Below are 19,932 nucleotides of genomic sequence, written 5' to 3' on the forward strand. Positions count from 1 at the left end.
ATATGACACTAGTACTAGACTACCTTCCTCCGTGCTAAACTACCAAAGCATCTCCCGGGGATCGAACCCACGCCAGAGAGGTAACTGGATTAGAAGTCTACGACTCTAACCCCTCGACCACGGAAGTCTTTTATCAAGTTTGCTCATATTAAATTTGATTGGCCCCTAAAAGGGGCCGCTAAAGCTTAAATTAGAAAACCCTTTGAACATCATCTATTGAAATAATTGATGAATGATCACCAAATTTCGTCTGTTGCCTTCTTTTGTAGTGTTTTAAAAAGTGTGCTCATATTAATTTGATCCTTTTAGAGACCGCTAAAGGTAAAAATGGAAATACATTTAAACGTTTGCTTCTACAGAACTAATCGATGGATTATCACCAAACTGTATCTGTAAAATTCTTTGGTAGTCTTTTATCTTTTACTGAAAAGCAGTTGTTTCTGGTGAGTTTTATTGAAAGGGGTTATGACCCTACTATTTAAAGACATACCGCATGCTTAATAGTTCAACCTTTTTACAGTTGGACGCTACGCTTTCCTCTTTTGATTACATCTGACCGACCAAGTGGGAGACTATATGATGGTATTTTGCTTTAATTCGTAAGGCCCTTGTTGGTGATTTTTTTATGTTGCTCTGTCTTCTTTAAGATATTGTGTACTTAAGTTATGGTCATTGGGTTTTCGTTTATATGTTTCTACATGATCATTTCGGTGTTTTACTTATTTAACCTTTTGTAACCATAATAACTGTTAGATTTTTATTTGGCGGTAATTCATTTTATTTACATTTTCTCGTTTAGGGAAACAAAGTGGGACTTACATTATAGTGTGGTTTTGTGCACCATTAACCGTTTTAACTCCCCAACAGTACTTATGCTATTGACCGTTCCAATGGGGTGTTCCTCAGATGTATGTCTTTGTCTTTTCATACTATTTTGTTGACACTTTTGTGTCCCGTCTTGTTTTTCTCGTCTAAAGTAAGTACGTATCTTTCCTTTTGCCCCTAGGTTTTTGGGGTTTTTTGTTGTTTTTTCCCTCCTCTCCCGTACTTCAAGTCCCCATTTCCTGTGCCCTGTTACTTTTTGGGCCTATTTATCAAACAATTTTATTTGAATTTCTTTTCGTTCACTATTATTTCCTTTTATGTTTTATTAAAGTGATTATCCTGTCCGTGCTATACTTTGTGCCCTGTCCTGTTTAAGTTTGGTGTCCTCCTGGGCGCTGGTCCTTGTTGCTGGGCCGTTCGGCGATTGCGTTATTTCCTTGTTGATCTTGTTTATCATATTTTAACCTTGTCAAAGTTTTCAGTGGAGATTTTTCTTTCAGTGACAACTGATATTTTAACAAGGATAGCTTTTTTCCCCATAACAAAGGTTTGGAGGACACTTAAAGAGTTGACCTTCTCTTTTTATATTATCGTTTTTAATCAAATTTATAATTTCGTCTTTGTAATAACCACCATCTCCAATACCACACCAACTGTGCAATGTTTTACTTTTTTGGTATTGGGTTGAAGCGATGCCGGTTGTACCCGTGACCGAAACTCTTTTTCCAAAGGAACATGATTAACCTTTGCAATATAAATGTTTTCCCGCTACCCGCTTGGCATGTTAATATTACATTGCGCCAATTTAATGATGCAGTAAAGAATAAACTTTAACTTTACTCAACAAATGTAAAGAATAAGTAAAAATAATTACCACAAAAAATAAATGGCTGAGTGTCTCGGTATTTGTGACAGGTGGCGGAGAAGAATAAAAAAAATAATCGAGGAAAAAAGATTTGTTTATCCAAGCTGTTTCCCATGTTCAAACCGCGACGCATTCGAATGATACAAAGCTGGGAGTCGAGTCGAAATAACTCAAAAGATTTTGTAAATGGAGTAAAACTAACAGTTTTGATGTGGTTTTTTTTGCATATTCGGTTGGTTATATTAAAGATGAAGTTTAAAATTGACAATGATGGTGAAGAATAATATGTACTACGTTATCGGCCACAAAGAATATGTGACAATGTTGAAAATGAAATAAAATGCATTGATTTTGAAGGTAGGTGTGCGAATTTTTTCGGGCAAACACTTTTATCTTGTGTTTTATTGTATATTTTTGAAATATACCTTTTTGCAAAATGGCTTACATTAAATTTTTCTGATATATATATGATAAGTAAATGTGCTGAGATTGACAAATATGCATTTTATTTGGATTTTATCTGTAGATATTTTAATTCATGACAAGGCAACTACATTTTAAACTAAAACAAGCCCGTTTCTTCTAATATATTTGATTATGGTCCGATTTGACAAGCAGACATTTTACTTGAAAATGTTATTTAACATTCTCAAGCGAAACAGTCAACGACCATCGACGAAACATTCTGTCCAAAAACTTTCATATCCAAACCTGACATTTCCCCCCAAATGATTATTGATATTTACTTATCAAAGAAGACGAACATGACATTTCTCTTTCGTTTGTTGTTGATATAAGTCGCTGTGCTTTTTGGGATAAATTGCATAAATTATGCAAATGAGAAATAGCCGACAGAATCAGATCACGACTCGGGATTATTCGTAAAAATGTTCAGCGATGATTTAATGCAAACTTTTAACACCTGTTTTGTTACTTTGTTTAACATTTTCATTACAGACGATTGTTATATGTTCGATTTTTGGCGTCGCTGGCGTTTTATGATATAATGGTGAACGTTTATGGATCTTTAATATTTGGTTACTTTTCGCCATTATGCTGTTTTGCCCTTTAGATCATTATGGACATTTTCAGGCCATTATCGCAGAATCTACCAAGTATTAACCACTTAAACTGTATTTTAGTACATCTGACCAGGTGATCTCGTTTTGATCATGATTTTTTCCTTGTTCTCGTTGATACACATTTTGTCAATTTGTTGACTGTTATTAAACTGAAATAAATGTGTGCATGACATAATTTAAAATATTTTAAAGAAATATAATAATAATAATAATAAATCATATCCAAAATCATATGTACATATATTATAAAAAAAAATAACTTATTTTCATTATTCTTTGTTTTCTGTGTTTTATCTGTTGTCCAGAATTTCTTTAATTCTGTTTTCTTATTCATTTTGAAATTAAATATTGAACAACAATAACAATGCTTAAGGTATTCAAATGGTATTTACTTGTGATCAAACACTTGTTGGTGTTTATTTGCTTACTGTTTAAAAAATATTACATAGTATATAATATACACATCAACTGAATACGAAATAATAAAAAAATAAATCGTATAAAAATGTATTTTACGATATTATGAATGATTCCATCGCTTATACCGATTTAACCCTAGCTATGCTAAATAGCCTATTAAATGAACTTGTCCATTTGTCAATTAAAGCCAAACCATTCATCATTTTAAGGAAATCTACAAAATATGTACAGACTGAATAGTGAACCGTGCAGACCATGATCAGATGACACAGACATGCCGGCTGATCAATGTCTGCACTAGTATTGCCGCTAGAAGGTTCAGGGTCAATTGCCTTGTAAACTTCTTGAATGTATATTAATGTAGGCATTGATAATCAGAATTGCAAAGCATGTTGCACAGGATTGTTGGAATTCCGTGGTTTATGCGATGTGCGTGTTGAATATTGTTGTTTCTGTATAAAACAAAAACACAAAAAGTAGCATTGGTTGGGTTAACATGCAGTAGCGCTAAAATTTAATAAACATCTAAGCGCTATCATGTTTCCTTTTCTTTGCACTTTTCTTAGTTTCCCTGGCCCATTCACGGAACATCATTTCAACTTTATATTTCTCGTTTTCTTTCTTGCAGTATACACGAACGACCTGCTCATCAAACTGTGTCGGTAGTAGTAGGGAAACCTAAAGTTATAAAATCATAAGAACATGTTATTACCTTTTCTGTTTGTTATGTCCACAGAAAAATATTGTTAACACTGAAAAGGTCACAATCATCAAACTTTGTCAGAATGTTTATCTCATTGATATCTCAGACGAGTTTGGTCATGGTGACTTGAACCTCTACATCATGCCCCTGAGGTAAAAAAATAATTCCATATCCATGGTGTCACTTAGTATATATATATATATATATATATATATATATATATATATATATATATAGACTGATCAAGAAAACACACCTTAAAACACATTCCCTCTTTGGCATGTAGCATCACGCTGCAGTGGTTCATTACAAGGAATATGTAAATCATGCTCTAGTGGGTCACTTAGTTTACAGAAACATGTAAAAAAATCTATAATCCTAAATAACTTCAACTTATGTGCTCTTTTTATTACGTAAGATAACTGTATATCAAGTAATAAAGTTGCATTTATTCTCAGTCTTTGCACACAACCACACAACGTGATATATTACATTATATTCAATCATACGCAATTATCACATGATGATATTAGTTAAAGAAAAAGAAATAGTTACGTCGTCTTTGTCTATAGGTTGGGCACTGTTCGGTTCATTCTTGGAGTAAAAGTTGACATAAGCTATTGGATCTTTATCCTTTTTACCATAACTAAAGTCCACAACCTTGAAATTTGTTATGTAGATAATTTACTATTAATGATTTATGTCATATAAAACTTAGATAACAATACTTTATACCACTGAGCATATGTCGTCACTAACCCCAGAAAAACATATTTAAAACTGTTGACTTTGTACATCACAGTTGATAGAATATATGTTGCAATGGAAGTTCAAATTGGATACAATAAGTTTATGATTATTGTGAAAGATGAGTGACGAATACCCTCATCATGTGAACTTCATCATAGAGTATTTTCCGTAGATCATTTTTTGTAGATGAAAATTTCAAGAACGTTATTTAAGGACAGCATTTATTGTGTAGACATTTGATCTAGAAGTTGAGCCAGCACAGCAGTGGCATAATAATTTCACATAAACTTGTTGCAGTGAACATTTGAGCCAAGTTTTTTTTTATGTGATCAGTTGGGCCATATAAAAGGGGTAAAGGGTCAATTGATTAGATACAGATATATGGACAATGGCCAAACTGACCGATTGACTCACAGACAGACTTGCACGACTCAAATGATTTGATTCTACTAGTAGAATCTCCATTTACACTGGATGAGGAGTATTATAATTTAGGCTTTGTGTCTTGGCATGTGCCGACGAAAAGAAGACACCCGACTTTATTGTTTAAATTCAAATATGCAATGCTGGCATTTTATAACTTCTCTGATAAAATAATTTACTTACATCAAAAACAACGAATTCATCTAGACTTTTAATAATCTCGTGAAACTCTGGCTTGCCTTTCAATGTCTCCTGAAAGTCGTTCTTAACAGCATCTACTTTCCCTAACCTTATCCCTATTTCAGCATCTTTGGTATTATCAGCATTCTCATCTTTACTAGCACTATATGTTGGCACAATCTGTGTCTAAAGAACAGAAAAAACTTATCACTTTCCCAATATTGAATATATGAAATAAAACCGACAGACTTATACGATTTTAAGCCCAAATGATGGGAAAATGTAAAAAGCTTGAATTTCAAAATCCGAATGTTTCAAGAAGTTATATGAATCATAAAATTAATTTTTTTTTAAAAATGAAGAATTATATGGGAAAATCAAAAGTATACAATGAAATAAGTAAATATTATAAACAGCTTATTAGTTTATGCCGAATTTATTTTTAGTTCGATTGTCTAGGAAGCTATATCCTAATAGACACAGAACCTCGAATCTGTTCTTGAACCAAACAGCACAGGAAAATGAGTGTAACGTTTCTTGCTCAAGAAAACAAAGGCTTATCCTGACGGGTTTGAACCAACGCAGCTGGAAATCAAATGAAAAAACTAACGTCCCCGAAACGTCAGAGAACAGTTTAAACTCTACTTAATACATACTTTTTCGACAAATGTCCCTCCGGGAAACCTTTTCTCACCTACAAAGCTGTACAAATCTCGTTTAAGAATGTTTTCCAGAATTGTTTTGGATTCCTGTAGCTTTTTGTCATTGCTTCCGATGATTCGATGAATGACGTCATCGGAAAGAAGCGTGTACGCCTTCATATCATTTATTGTTTCAGACATACAAACTGATCTAAAATAAAGTTCAGAATTGAAAAGCAATCATGTTATTGCACCATCACAATATTTAACGTATTTCGTCTCAGATTCGATCGTAAAAATGTTGATTTTCAAAATATTAGTTTGGACATAATTAATATTGAAAAATGGTCATGCATTACATACACACTTCTTGTTGTGACCAGTATAAATAAACGTGTCCTGCATGAAACATGTTTGTTTTCAATAAAATTATCTGTAGTTAGTCATTATCAAAACTGAGTTTGGCTTCATCCTAATTCACTTTATATTGGCGTGATCTTTATTTCGCGAAAATCAGAGTCAGACATTTAAATTCGCGTTTATTAATATTTATTTCCGCAATTTACAGGTCAGAATGTCTCAATTTCGTTCATTTCTATACTGTGCCCGGACTTATTCACAGTAAATATACCTTTAATGTTGTCCAGTTATAAAGTTATTCACTATCAATAGTGGATACATACTCTTTATAAGCTCCAAGAAAAATAGTGCAATGTCTTTCTTGTGGATGTAGAAATAAAAGTCTAACATACTTATTATCAAACCTTCTTTTTCAAAAAGTGTAATTGGCTAATAACATATATGCGTACATATTAATTTATTAATAAAGCGATAGTGTATAACACAAATATTTCACATACTAAAATATGCATCATCATTAGACTTTAAAAGTCATTGCAGATAGTGGAACGTGTTCTGACGTAAATCAATATGTCAAAAAAGGTTTCAGATTATAAACTGTTATTTTATTCCCTATCAATATTGTAACAAAATACCGCGGTACCTAGAAGTTAAATAAACAAAATGTGCGATTCTAAAAACATTATTTTTATTACACGAAGTCTAATAAAAATTTCGTGACAAATATTCTAAATCAAAATATTGTTTTCACAAAAATAGAGTCTTTCCAGTTGTACTTGTTTATTTAACAAGAACCACCGCATAGCAAGGACTTTCGCCAGTTCACCTATTATGCTTTATGACATTCCAATTTCCGTTTTTTCTTTTGCGATAGTGAATTTGATGTAAGATTTTGGTTATTTTCTAGACTTAGTGTATTCCGTATCTTTATAATTATAAAGGTATTTTGAAATATATCTTTGTTATACGTTAATTTTATTTCTATACACGTTTTTCCTGTTTCATACTGAAAATTTGTATGATTCCATTAAAATATATTTAATACATTTTAATTTCAAAATCACACATTAATATCAACATTTAGTATTCATTGTATGGACGCTACCCAATATGTGTTAATTCATTTGTAATAAAATGTTCAACATTTAATCAAAACAATCGAAACATCATTTGCAGTGTAAAGTGATGTTTAACATTGACTCATTAAAACAAAATCGTCTTCATAACAATGTTGACGTTATCAAAAAACGAAGCGGGAAACCAATTATTGTCGACAGAGGTCGCTGTTTAATACTAACTGATCCCTTTCGGTGCGGACGTAAAAATCACCTCATGGGAAAGATCCGATCAAACATCGTGATGGTCAGACACCCACATTGATATTTCCATAGACTTACATTATAAGAAATGGTCTCTAATCCTACCTTAAAATTGAGTTTTCATGCTAAAGAGGTGATTTTTCTAGCAGAATGAAATGCCTAATACATAATATATAGTTATATAGTTGTAGCCAACCAATTTTTTTGCAAAATGATTTCAAAGAAGATTACCACCCCAACCCCCCATTTCATTGAAATATTCTGATGATCACAGGACTGACATACATTTTTTTTTATAAATGCAAATATCCAAGTCAAAATTATCATAGAGACTCATGAAATATTTCATTTTCTTCAGAAAACAATGTAGTGTTACTTTTTAAATTAGTTTTTATACTTAAAAATACCCCATTTTCATCCAATCACCTCATGTATAAATTGAATCATACGGTTTTCCCTGCATTTTTTTAGCCAATCGCTGGCAATGTTACACTGCGATACCCTGACATGATACCCTGCCTTAAAAAAAGCTTTTACTTGCTCTAATTACAACAACAACGAACATGTTCTCTATTGCATAATGCGCAACATATCATTTTTATTCTTTAAATCAACTCATTTTTGAAGATCTTTCAGAAAAGGTATGCATGTGGCATACTGTATGCGGCGGATTTTGAGATATTTTGCCTCAAACTTGGCCTTTTTACTATACGTTATATATAGGGAGAAATATTTGGTAGTCATTAACCTCCACATGATCGGATTAGTTTTCGTAGTATCAGACTTGTGAACACAGGTCAGGGAGCGATTATTTATTTTTACATTTTTACCAGTCATTCCCCGTTGATTAAAAGGGCCAATTCTAGGGCAAAAACCTAACTTAATTTATTTTGAATTATACTTCGAAACTGTGCTATTCAAACTGCTGTTTCGAATACATTATACACAATGTCAGCATGGGACTAAAATTACCATGATTTTTGTAACACTGAAACACTGTAAGAATAAAATGTGTGTCAAATTAATTTTAGAAAGCAAATTCAAAGAAAGGGAAAAAAAGGAAAAATTTTGAAAGCCAGCAAATTAAATATCTAATTATAGTTTGCATGTTTACAGCCTTATTCGAATATTTCAATAAGAACTCGAGTTACGTCAGCAAGTACAACATCTTAATATTGCATAATGATTACAACGTATTAATAATAATGTCTTCATATTAATAACAATGTTTTCATAATAATAATAATAATAATGTTTTCCTATTAATCATAAAGTCTTCAAATAATAAGAATGTCTTCATATTTATTACAATGTATTCATATCATTCCATAGAGGACTACGCTCGACTTTTTCTTAAGTCAAATACATCAGAAGAAGAATATTAAAAGTAATTATAGCATAAAGTCGGCTATTTTTGCTCTTTTGCCCATGTTATAACGGGACCAAAACCATGTGTTATCATAGTCACGCGCTCTTGTTACAGTCCGGTTTTACGTATGCGCAATACATACAGGGCCCAGTAAACAAACAAAAAACTTGACGATTTGGCCTGTTTGTCAAAGAGTCATGCGCTCTTGTTATATTGAAATTGTTGATTCGGGGGCCTCAATCACAAAACGGCGAGCAATATTCAAGCAACTATGCCAGAAATACGGCGTATAGACATCGCCGCTAATCGTTGTGGTGCCCTTTCTATGAAACGAACTGTTGTCAATGCAAACAAATATCTGTCATTCTGTTTAACCCTCCGATTATCTTACAAAACAAGATAACACATAATGAATATGCAAAAATGTTGTTTTATTGATTTTTATATTATAAAATTTTAATGCTCTTTATATTTCTTTGAGAGAAACATGTTCAGTGCCTGATTTTTTTGTATAAACTTGTGTGCTTGAAACAAACGATTTTGATGTCACTGATTTTTTTTCTACCGCCAATCTGAAATAATTCTAGGATTTTCTGAAGGTCATGTTTTGTAGATTAATTTAATGGGTTTTTTTTTTCTTAAGATAAGATAAGATTATATTCTAAAATCTCTTATTTTAAAATTCAACAATTCGGTTTGTCATGTGTAGACTTTTGTCGCAGTATGAATCAAATATGTACATAAATAACAACGTTCTGACAATTTAAGCAAATTTCAATCATTTTAACTTGACGATCAATGCCAATTAAAGGTCAAGGTCAAATCAGAGTAGTTCACATGTCTTCTTTTACATATGTTATTTGTGTGTGTGTGTAAGTATGAATCAAATCTACACTGACCTTGATGGTTAAGTCAAATTTATCTCATAATAGTTCGAAATGTTGGTTTTGTCATGTGTGCTTTGTCTTAGTTTGATGTATTAATTAACTCCATATATAAATAATAACGTTATGGCAAATTGTGGCAAAAATCACTTCGTTGACCTAAGTTTTCAACGTCCTATTCATGTCAAGGTCAAGCTCAATCAAAACGTTTTAATGTCTTGTCCCAAGAATTTTGTGCACAAGTATGAAGACAATAATTTAAAAATTACAAGGTGAAAGACAAACTTAGAAATTACAATACATTGACCCTTAGGGTCATGGTTATCTTAATTCAAGGTCAAATTGAGTCTTATCCGTTTCAATACATTGCCTTTAGGGTAGTTGTGCATAAGTATGAAGATAATCAATTCTTTAATAACAAAGTTATCGCAAATTAAAGCTACAATCAAGAAAAAAAATCAAACATTAGACATTGAAGGTCAAGAACATTTAAGAATGAAGATCAAGTTCAGTCTTGTCACCTTGAAGGTCTTGTCCGAAAGATTGTTGTGTCCAAGTATAAAGGCAATTTATTCACAAATAAATAAAAAATGACCAAAGTCAATGTTTTCAGATGGCAACGGCAATGATAACGCAATAGCAACGTCAACAACATGACAGGAGCATGCATGCGCAGTAGCTTTTATAAGCAAGCTTATAAGTCATATATTAAGTGTGGCCAAAAATAAAATTATGCCTGTTTCCCCTTCCCGATCCATTAAAATTAGGGTTTGGTAGGTAGGTAGGAAAATTATTTTTTATATGGGGATAATAATAAATAATCTGCATATATGTATAATGAACAATTAAAATTAAGTTATTAAGTGCAATAGTATATGTTCATGCATCACTATACACAACTGACATATGCAACAATTTATTAACTATGATAGCTGTCTTATATCAGATTAGATTGTACCGTATGTCATCTGAAAGAGAAAAAAATACTTTTATCCCCAAAACACCTGAAAAAATATTTTGGGTAGGGGCAAATTTGTTGGGTAGGTTGGAAAGGGGAAACAAATTAAATTTTATTTTAGGCCTGGCATTTATAAGTGATATTTCATAGAACACGAAGAACTATTTTACCCGTGTTTGCCCTGAAACTTTAAAGACTTGTTTGCCAGCACTAAAGCTTCGACAAGCCTGAAATATAAATAACAAATATGTTTTGATTAATAAAAAAAGCATTATAAAGTATTTAATTGCATTTTATTTCACAAAAAAATGGTTAGATGTTTTCCTTCAGTGGTATTTGCAATACATAAAATATTATAAGGGGTAAATACCAAAACCCAATTCGTTCTAACCGTTGTGATTAATGTAAGTAAGAATATTTAAGGTCATGTTCCTATGATTGCTATCTTGATGAAATGGCTGTAATATCAGATACTATGAGTTTAATTTATAATGTTAGTATTATCAATTTTTATTCATGCATCATAATATTTATTTAAATTTGGCAGGAAACTTACGTTAGTGATAACATTTATTATACTGCATGTTTGTAATGTCGCTTTTCAATGGATAATCGTGACGGTTATATAGTTTTTATATAAATGGCTGATGTCAATTCATGAAGAAATCTCATTTTTCTCTAAAAAAGGAAGCTTGCAGTATTATAAATATGTTATAAATATTCCTGACAGGTTATATGGCGGTATTTAAACGGTTGTTTGCAATATATCCCTCGCCTAGCGGCTTGGGTTATATATGCACATAACCGTTTATATACGGCCAAAACACCTGACAAAACTCTGTTTAATTAATAGTATAACAGTATGAACACTGTCTATGATAATAATGATATGGTCGATTATTTTATATCAATAGGTTAGTAAGCAAATAATAAGAAAGCTACAGACATGTATTCAATTATGTTGCTTGTTTTATGCTGGTATGCCCTCTGGTGTAGTAGAAGTCTGGTATGGAACATGTCGTACAGGTTATGTACCTCCTACCAATACATTGTAAATATAAATAATTTACAGATAGTAAAAGTCGAATAAACCCATACATCAAATTTCACATTTAAATATGTTAGATTAATGAAATACTAATAATTGTAATTACACAATAATATCACATGGAGTAATTTGAATATGTCACGTCCTAACTGTATTGTAACTTATTTGTAACATTTTAGATGATGCTGAAGCAATTTCGAGTATACATGTACTTTGGTGATGATAAGTGAGGAATTTACCTTGGTGACATTAAACCAAACCAAAGGTCAAAAGTTTATTAATCATACCTTTTTATCATCTTTTTCTATAATATGTCAATGGATGGTACCCTAGTTCATAAAATTAAATTAATTGTGTGATATATAGAAGGCTTGACATATTTACACAAACAGCATACAAGGGTTTGTGTAAAAGCAAATAACATCGTGTATTTAATAACTACATGTGAATATAAAGTGTTAATTAAGCTCAGTTGTTACGTAAATGCATGACATAAGTTTAATTAAGATTTAATACAGTGCCCTCCAAAAGTTCTTGGACAAACTATTTTTGGTAGTGTTTACACAATTAAAATGATGTAAAACATAAATCATAAGTAAAATGATGATAAATTTGGTAAAAGTATTTATTTAGTTTTGTATAATCACAAAAAACAGTTAACATCTCAGTATAATGCAAAACAACAAGAAAATTTGAAAACTGTGGACATCAACATGATGTTAATTACGAAAGTAGTGATCTACTTCAGTACTTTGTGTGACCTCCTCTGGCCCTTATAACAGCTTGAATCCTTCGTGGCATGCTTCTTACAAGTCTTTCACATGATTCAGGACGTACTGAATCCCAAACAGTTTTCACATTTTGTTCAAGCTCACGGAGATTATGGCTGTGTTTATTTCTTAGTTCAATTTTCACAATCTGCCACAAATTTTCAATGGGGTTAAGATCAGGAGACTGAGGAGGCCATTTTAAACACTTAAATTCATTCTCCTCTTTCCATTGTTCAACAATTCTAGCTCTATGGCAGGTAGCACCATCATCCTTTTGGCCTCCCTGTGCTAGCACGATCTTTATGGGTACCTCATACCGTTTCAAAGTGTGGTAGACTGTTGACCTGAAGTAAACAACGACAGATTAGAAAATAAAATTAAAACAGCAAGATTAATAACATATAGCAGTAAAAGAAAAAACACAATTTGGCTTAAAATTTTGAACAAGAAAACATTTTAAGAAAGCTTATCTCTTACCTAGGTCGATCCATCCAAATGGCGATATCCGCTACTGAGACTCCCTGCTCCCTCATAATCTGGCATAGTAATCTTTCCTCTAATGTTAGCATTTTGAATTGGAGTTGATATACAGGTTTCATATTTTCAATATCAAGCACATTTTTGATGCAAAACATGGTGGAAACCTTTCCTAGGAGAATCTTCATTTTATTATTTGAAACTTCATATCTTTACTAGAGAATGTTAAATGTCAAATATCTAATTTATTAAAGCACTGTTATTGCTGAATTTTTATGAAATGCTTTTTTAAATTACCCCCCTTTTTTCTACCCATTAACAGAACCAAATTCTTTTATAAACTATTGACAGATGAAACAAAGTTTGCCAGTGAATGATAAATTTTAAGTATGTCCAAGGACTTTTGGAGGGCACTGTATATTAAAAAATCTGGAAACAAAGTGATCCCTCGGAAGCATTAATCAAAACAAAATAACAAGAGAATTGCAAACTCGGTTTTATTGAGTCTGTTCATGAGGAATACTGAATAAGTGCAACATCCCCCACGTCCCCTAGCACCGGCTTGAGCGGTACTCAATTCTCAACACATCAATGATCCCGAAGGACCAGAAAAATATAACATCACTGAAGTGAAGTACGGGGCAACTTTTTACAGCTGCCACACAGCACTTGACACCTGCTGTTGTGAAGTATAAAAATCTGGAAACAAAGTGATCCCTCGGAAGCTTTAATCACAACAAAATTACAAGAGAATTGCAGACTCAGTTTTATTGAGTCTGTCAATTTTCGGTCGGTTTTATTAAGTCAAGATATAGGTAATTGCTTACTTTGTCTCTATAACATATTTGTTGTTCACCATTAACTTCTATAACTCTTGAGAACGCAATGCATCGATTAAGGTTGAAATTGTTACCAATACCCAAACTATGACAGTCACGTGCAAAATAGTCCCACTTGTCAACATCAACACCATTACGTTTGTTTGAAACAATCTGAAATATTTACATTGGTGTAGTGTTTATAACGATCCGAAGAAATATGATTATTATACTTTCAGGCATACAAACAAATGTAAGGGTACACATCCAGGTAGTTCAACATTTGAATAACAAACATGTAAGTTAAACAAAACAGAGAAATTAATGCTTTTATTTAGTTTGTGTTTTCTAAGAATTACTTTGAGTAATTTATAGAAGACCTGTTTCTGCTTTCATGTCACTTATATCTGATTGAAAGTGTTTTGGGAAGACGTATCAATAATTCTGATAATTATGCTTAATACACGTGCATTTTATCGTTAAATGGGTACCTTGCTATAAATACAATATTTTTATTTCAGCATCAAAATCATAGTTAAATTCAATCATTTAACGCGTTTGCACACGTAAAGATTGTCAATGAAAATAAAGTGGGAACAAACTACGTGACATCTTGGTTCAAGCATCTATATTTTAATAAAATTCTAATAATAAGTATTTTCAAGAAAAAAATATTGCATGCATTCGTAATTAGTATTTAATAGTTTTGTAATATACAATAATTTACCTCGTAAAGAAATGCCTTTTGTTTTGTTCTGCCTTCAAACGGCCAGGTCTGAAGAATATCAAAACATGAGAGCTGAATCCTAATTGTATATAGTTCAATAACTTACTCCTTATAATTAATTGGCTTCATGTACCTTACTTTTAAAAGTGCATTGATTATATGCTTCACGATTTAATTCATTCATTTCTGCCATATATCAATTAAATGAAATGACAAAATTTAAAACACTAAACAACATATTTGTTTGAGTAGGTTTTTAGTTGTATCAAATCCTCGGGCTACAGTCAAGGACACATTGACACATGAAGAAATAGAAAATAGTATTTTTATCTAAACGTGTGTTTATGTCTAGGTTCTGCATGTAAACGCTGACAAAAGCAACGCAAAGGAAGAGGCAATACACATTCAAATACAAATGTGTTTGAGAAATTAAATAGGGATCAGACCAATTCTTAAAACATGTCTAAATCATGTTTTTAACATTAAGCAATATAATACACATATCTAAATGCTAGGCAATGTGGCTTCCTATATACATGTATATATAATTTTCTGAAGTGATCACCAGTGACGATTTCGATCTGATTCGTTTCCGTCCCGTGTTCAAGAGTTATAGAGGTGTCACAAAATTGCTCACAGATGGACAGACAAAACCTCAACCATGTGCATTATTTCGAGCACGTTTCAAAATATGAAACATAAAAATTTCAAAATTCTCGAAAAGGCTTTGAAACTTTAAAATATTTGATTCAATTTATTATTTCATCATTATCTTAAGAAGGAAAACTGTTATACACTCACTTTATCTGTCACACCCATGTTATTCTTATCCTTTTCAAACTTTTGTGGTCCAGCAATCATCTCCTTAATAAATGTTTTATCTTTTTCTGATAAATCTTTATTGAATTCCTCCTCCAAGTCCTTATTTTCTTCCAACATGTGATCAAACATATCAATTGAGCCTTGTTCGTGCTAGATTAAGCAAATAATAGCATTCAAGTTAATTTCTAATCTCTTAATATCAATTAAGAGATACAGCAAAGGGTAGTACTTTTTTAGTATTTAAACAAGTGAACTATGTGACTAAAACTGTAAAACAGACTTAAACAGAAATAATCTAGAAACTTGGTTTATTTTTCGAGCCATTATGTCCTCGATTCAAAACCTAATCTTTCAAAGTTAACAAGATATGATCATTTCAAAAGTGATAATGAGCACAGCAAAATAAGTTGCTGATGATCTAGACTGCTTTTTAAACAGTAGAGGTAAACATACTGTGTTAGCAGCCGAACACACAAATGGAAATCATTGTCTGAGGAGAATGATAATCCGGTATTTAAATAGTTCAAGCATACAACAAAGAGGGATTAAAATACAAAAATATAGTTTAGTTAGAGCAGTTCTTTTGGAACTTAACATGTGATAGAAACTTATAACACAATTAACCAATGCAAATTTTGAAACAAATGGTAAGTTAACAAGCAGAAGATAAATGAGCCGCGTCACGACAAAACCAACTAAGTGCGTTTGCGACCAGCATGTATCCAGACCAGCCTGCGCATCCGCGCAGTCTGATCAGGATCCATGCTGTTCGCTATCAGTTTCTCTACTTGTAATAGGGTTGGTAAGCGAACAGCATGGATCCTGATCAGACTGCTGATCTGGATCCATGCTGGTCGCAAACGCACTATGTTGATTTTGTCGTGACGCGGCTCAATTTTTTAAAAAATGGAATACTGCTAGACTCAGACTTTCTGTAGCTCATAACTCGTATCAATGGGTTCGTGTTTTCATTTAGTAACAAACATAAGGTTTATTGATTGCCAAGAAATTAAAGGTTTCGTTTCAGGATCAATAGTAAGTGCAAGTTAAATAAGTAGAGTTGTCTCGTTTTATAACAGTTAGTTTCTAATAAGCAATTTATAAACATGACATCAGTTTTGTACGGTTTAATGAAATAAGTGTGAATAATACATAGACTTATGTGTAATAAGAATATCGAGCTTTGTAAAATACTTTTTTTCCTTTTACATAATGTTCCGCTAGCCACTTGATCAATTAAAATGTTCATTAAATGTGGCGCATTAAACCATACCTTCCATATTTTATCGGTTTTGACTTTTTCATTTTCCAAAATTTTGGGAATTATTTTTTCATCAAATACATGAGAAAATGGTCCATGTCCTACAAAAAAATAATCAAAATAAAATAAAGTAAAATAAAAATGAAATAAAAATAATAAAGAAACGGCATAAGTTGACCTTAGACTTGTGAATTACAAAATTTTCCATTGAACAATGCAATTTTATATCCATTTTCTTATAATTATAACCACTATAACACAAACACTTTATGCTTTATCATAGTTCACATTACAGATATATATTTCATTTTGAAATATTTGCAAGACATGAGAACATGAACACCTCTTTAAACCCACAGTTATTGCTACACATTTTAATTATTACTATCACCATCCCACGGTCATTACAACGGCATATCACAATTACATGCTCATAATGTCTTAAGCAGCAGCAACAACAACAGCACCACCACTTCCACCACCATCAACAGCAGCAATAATATATATTAAAAAAGAACACTTACCAAGATCATGGCACAAAGCTGCAATTTTAACACAAAGTTCGTCTTCCTTTGTAATCTTGATCTCTGAATTTGATATCTGCCCTTTTAGAGCTCGTACTAGACGTCCCGCTAAGTGGCACACACTTTTTATGTAATGAATATTATAGAAATCTAAATATACATATGTATGTTTAAATATATTTTGTCAGCACGGATGCACGTACTTATCTAGTTAACCGTTTTTAATTATAGAAAATTTAATATGGCTATGTTTGTCTTTACAGATAATATGCAAGACAAAATTTTAGTTACTGATTATACATGCATAAGCCATTTTCACTGTTTACCAATGACAAAAGGCGAAAGCCGAGAGTGACAAATTTTCGTGACGAAAAAAGGACATATGAAAGGTAATATTAAATATATGTTACTGTTTATTAAGTGATTTTTTCTTAATTAAGAACCCCAAATGAAGCGACCATAGCGATTGGGTTCTTAATTGTTAAAATGTTTCCTTAATAAAAACTACCTTTCTGGAACACCCCCAGTCTATAGAGAGTTGGGTGGTGTTAAGGTTAGGAATTTATCAATTATGTCAGTCTATATGTAAATAGCGAACGTAAATCTGGTGACAGAGTGCACATTATTTACATCGTGATCAGCTTAATTTCTTCAATGTTGCAACCTTTTGAGAATGATTTTTGTGATAAAAGCCTTATCCCTTCTCTGTATAATTTCGTTGCTGAGGGTTGAAGACACTTCCATGTAAACTATACCGAAGTGACCCCTAAACATTGCAAAAAGAGGAATGACACTTTACCCTTCAAGTGCCTAACTGTGTGCATTAACTGATAAATGTTTAAATGACACTTTTCATTCATTTGTGGTTTATATAATACATGTAGTTCAAAACGAACAAAATATTTGGGTTTTGTATATATATTCTCCATGGACTTCAAAAACGACCCGCCATAAAAGCGGTTAAATACAGTAGTTGATTGATTGTATCTAGATCTCGCTTAGAATTTTACCAATGTGACGTCGTCCTAATGAGGCAGGGCTACTACGCATACTTCCTTCCAAAATCTTAATTATTAAGTGTTCGACTTAATAAATGTTTGACAAAGTTTGTCTATCTACACAATTAAGAAGTTTTTTTTGATGGAGTCATTTCATTGGTCGGCAAATGATGTTGCACACTTAAATACATGTTTTTTTTTTATTTTGCATAACTTCCGTTTTATCTTTGTTTTTACGGCAAATAGCAAACATATGGCATGGCGTTATTCTGTCGGCATACAAAATATCACAATAAACACTTACCCTATCGAGTGCTCGAACCTGTTATGTGATGCGCCTGGATATACGAAATAGGCCCCACCAAGTTGTTTAATGAATCGTAGACGTTGAAATTGTGGTGTATCTACAATCTTCACTAACAAGGGCTCTAACTCTATATTACCGTGAATAGGATCGTTAAAAATCTGTCAAAATAAATGATATGTAAGGAAAACTCGCAACAGTAGTATATAAATTGCACATTATTATCACTACTGTATCATTTACTTAACGAGTTGGAAGTTACAGGTATAATGACATAAATTTTCACGGAAATTTGTTTTTAGGAAAATAATTTCAAATATGATGCAATATGGTAGACTATGCATGAAAATATATCTGACATATGTTTGCGGTTTTGATTGAAATATCACTCCTTCAGGAACACGTCAGTGGACTATAACTCAGCAAGTCTCGTTGCCGCCAAATGAGCGGGTCCCCTCGGGACGGGGATTCCGATCCGATCCACAACATATAAACATATTGTCATTCTCTGTTTATACCAATTGTCCGAATTTTCGTTTTCGTTTAAATGTTAAATCAATACTGTTGCAATGTACATGATGCGACACTAGCTGATGACCACATAAAGCTACGACACAATATTTTTTATTTAACATACAGGCTATTATTTATATGAGTTTAAGTAAAAACATTTCAGATAACAGAAAACGTTAAAATCTAAATAAATCTGTGTAACAAATTAACAATCTAGCAATATTCAGAACAAAAATGCATAATAATTGTTCCTTAAAATTAGGCATGTTCTTTATTACATAATTAAAAAATGAGGGTGGGTGATCTTCGGTAACATTAGTTAAACGCTAATTACTGCACTGATGACTTATAAGGTAATTAGCTAAAGTTTTGGTTTATCTTTCAATATTTAAATAATGAACATATGCCATGCTGTAGGCAAAAAATTGCCAATTCCAATGGTACATATTTTTCCAATGTAGTACTTTTCTCGATTATCAACATATTGTTATACAAAGAAAACTTTCGGCAAGCATATCGGAAACAAATGGCTAACAATAAAATTTATATACAATTCGAATCAACAAAGAACATTATAATTAATGGACATGTCAATTGCTGTGTCAACAATTGTTACGTGATTATCCAACCTGAAAATTAAAAGTTAAAATTTGAGCATACATTTTATTTATGTCAACCTACATTAATAAATTATTTATTAGGTCTAAATATTAATGGAAATATCGTAAATCGGTATTTCATATTTCAGAAGGTTCTGTAAAAAAAAATGAACGTACATTTAACACCCTAAACCCAATGTTAGAATTAAAATCAGAAGTAAATGTTTACATAAATCATCCTAAACCGAAATTCTAATAAAAAGAAAGAGGAATGTTTTTTTCTGAATTTAAA

General features: G+C 31.9%; 1 protein-coding gene across 1 annotated transcript; it reads right to left on the reverse strand.

Annotated features, from left to right (window-relative positions):
- Positions 1–3,667: 3,667 nt before the first annotated feature.
- LOC132733689 (deoxynucleoside triphosphate triphosphohydrolase SAMHD1-like) lies at positions 3,668–19,151 on the reverse strand. Its single transcript, XM_060720350.1, has 12 exons — positions 18,529–19,151; positions 17,227–17,348; positions 16,715–16,803; positions 15,421–15,591; positions 14,620–14,667; positions 13,902–14,066; positions 11,726–11,817; positions 10,950–11,006; positions 5,905–6,100; positions 5,252–5,434; positions 4,451–4,555; positions 3,668–3,870 (listed from the first exon to the last, which is right to left on the reverse strand). Exons 4-12 carry the CDS (start codon positions 15,568–15,570, stop codon positions 3,718–3,720), a joined length of 1,149 nt encoding a protein of 382 aa, XP_060576333.1. The 5' UTR covers positions 15,571–15,591; positions 16,715–16,803; positions 17,227–17,348; positions 18,529–19,151; the 3' UTR covers positions 3,668–3,717.
- Between the last annotated feature and the right edge of the window lie 781 nt (positions 19,152–19,932).

This window comes from Ruditapes philippinarum, unplaced genomic scaffold (assembly GCF_026571515.1).
Source record: "Ruditapes philippinarum isolate M1 unplaced genomic scaffold, ASM2657151v2 ctg9602_1_1_1_1, whole genome shotgun sequence".
NCBI lineage: Eukaryota > Metazoa > Mollusca > Bivalvia > Venerida > Veneridae > Ruditapes > Ruditapes philippinarum.

Coding starts and splice junctions, on each gene's coding strand:
- LOC132733689 (XM_060720350.1), bottom strand. CDS start 15,570: ATGTTTGATCACATGTTGGAAGAAAATAAGGACTTGGAGGAGGAATTC. Junction 14,668..15,420: donor ACATGGGTGTGACAGATAAA/GTGAGTGTATAA, acceptor GATATTCTTCAG/ACCTGGCCGTTTGAAGGCAG. Junction 11,818..13,901: donor AAATATGTTATAGAGACAAA/GTAAGCAATTAC, acceptor ATGTATTGGTAG/GAGGTACATAACCTGTACGA.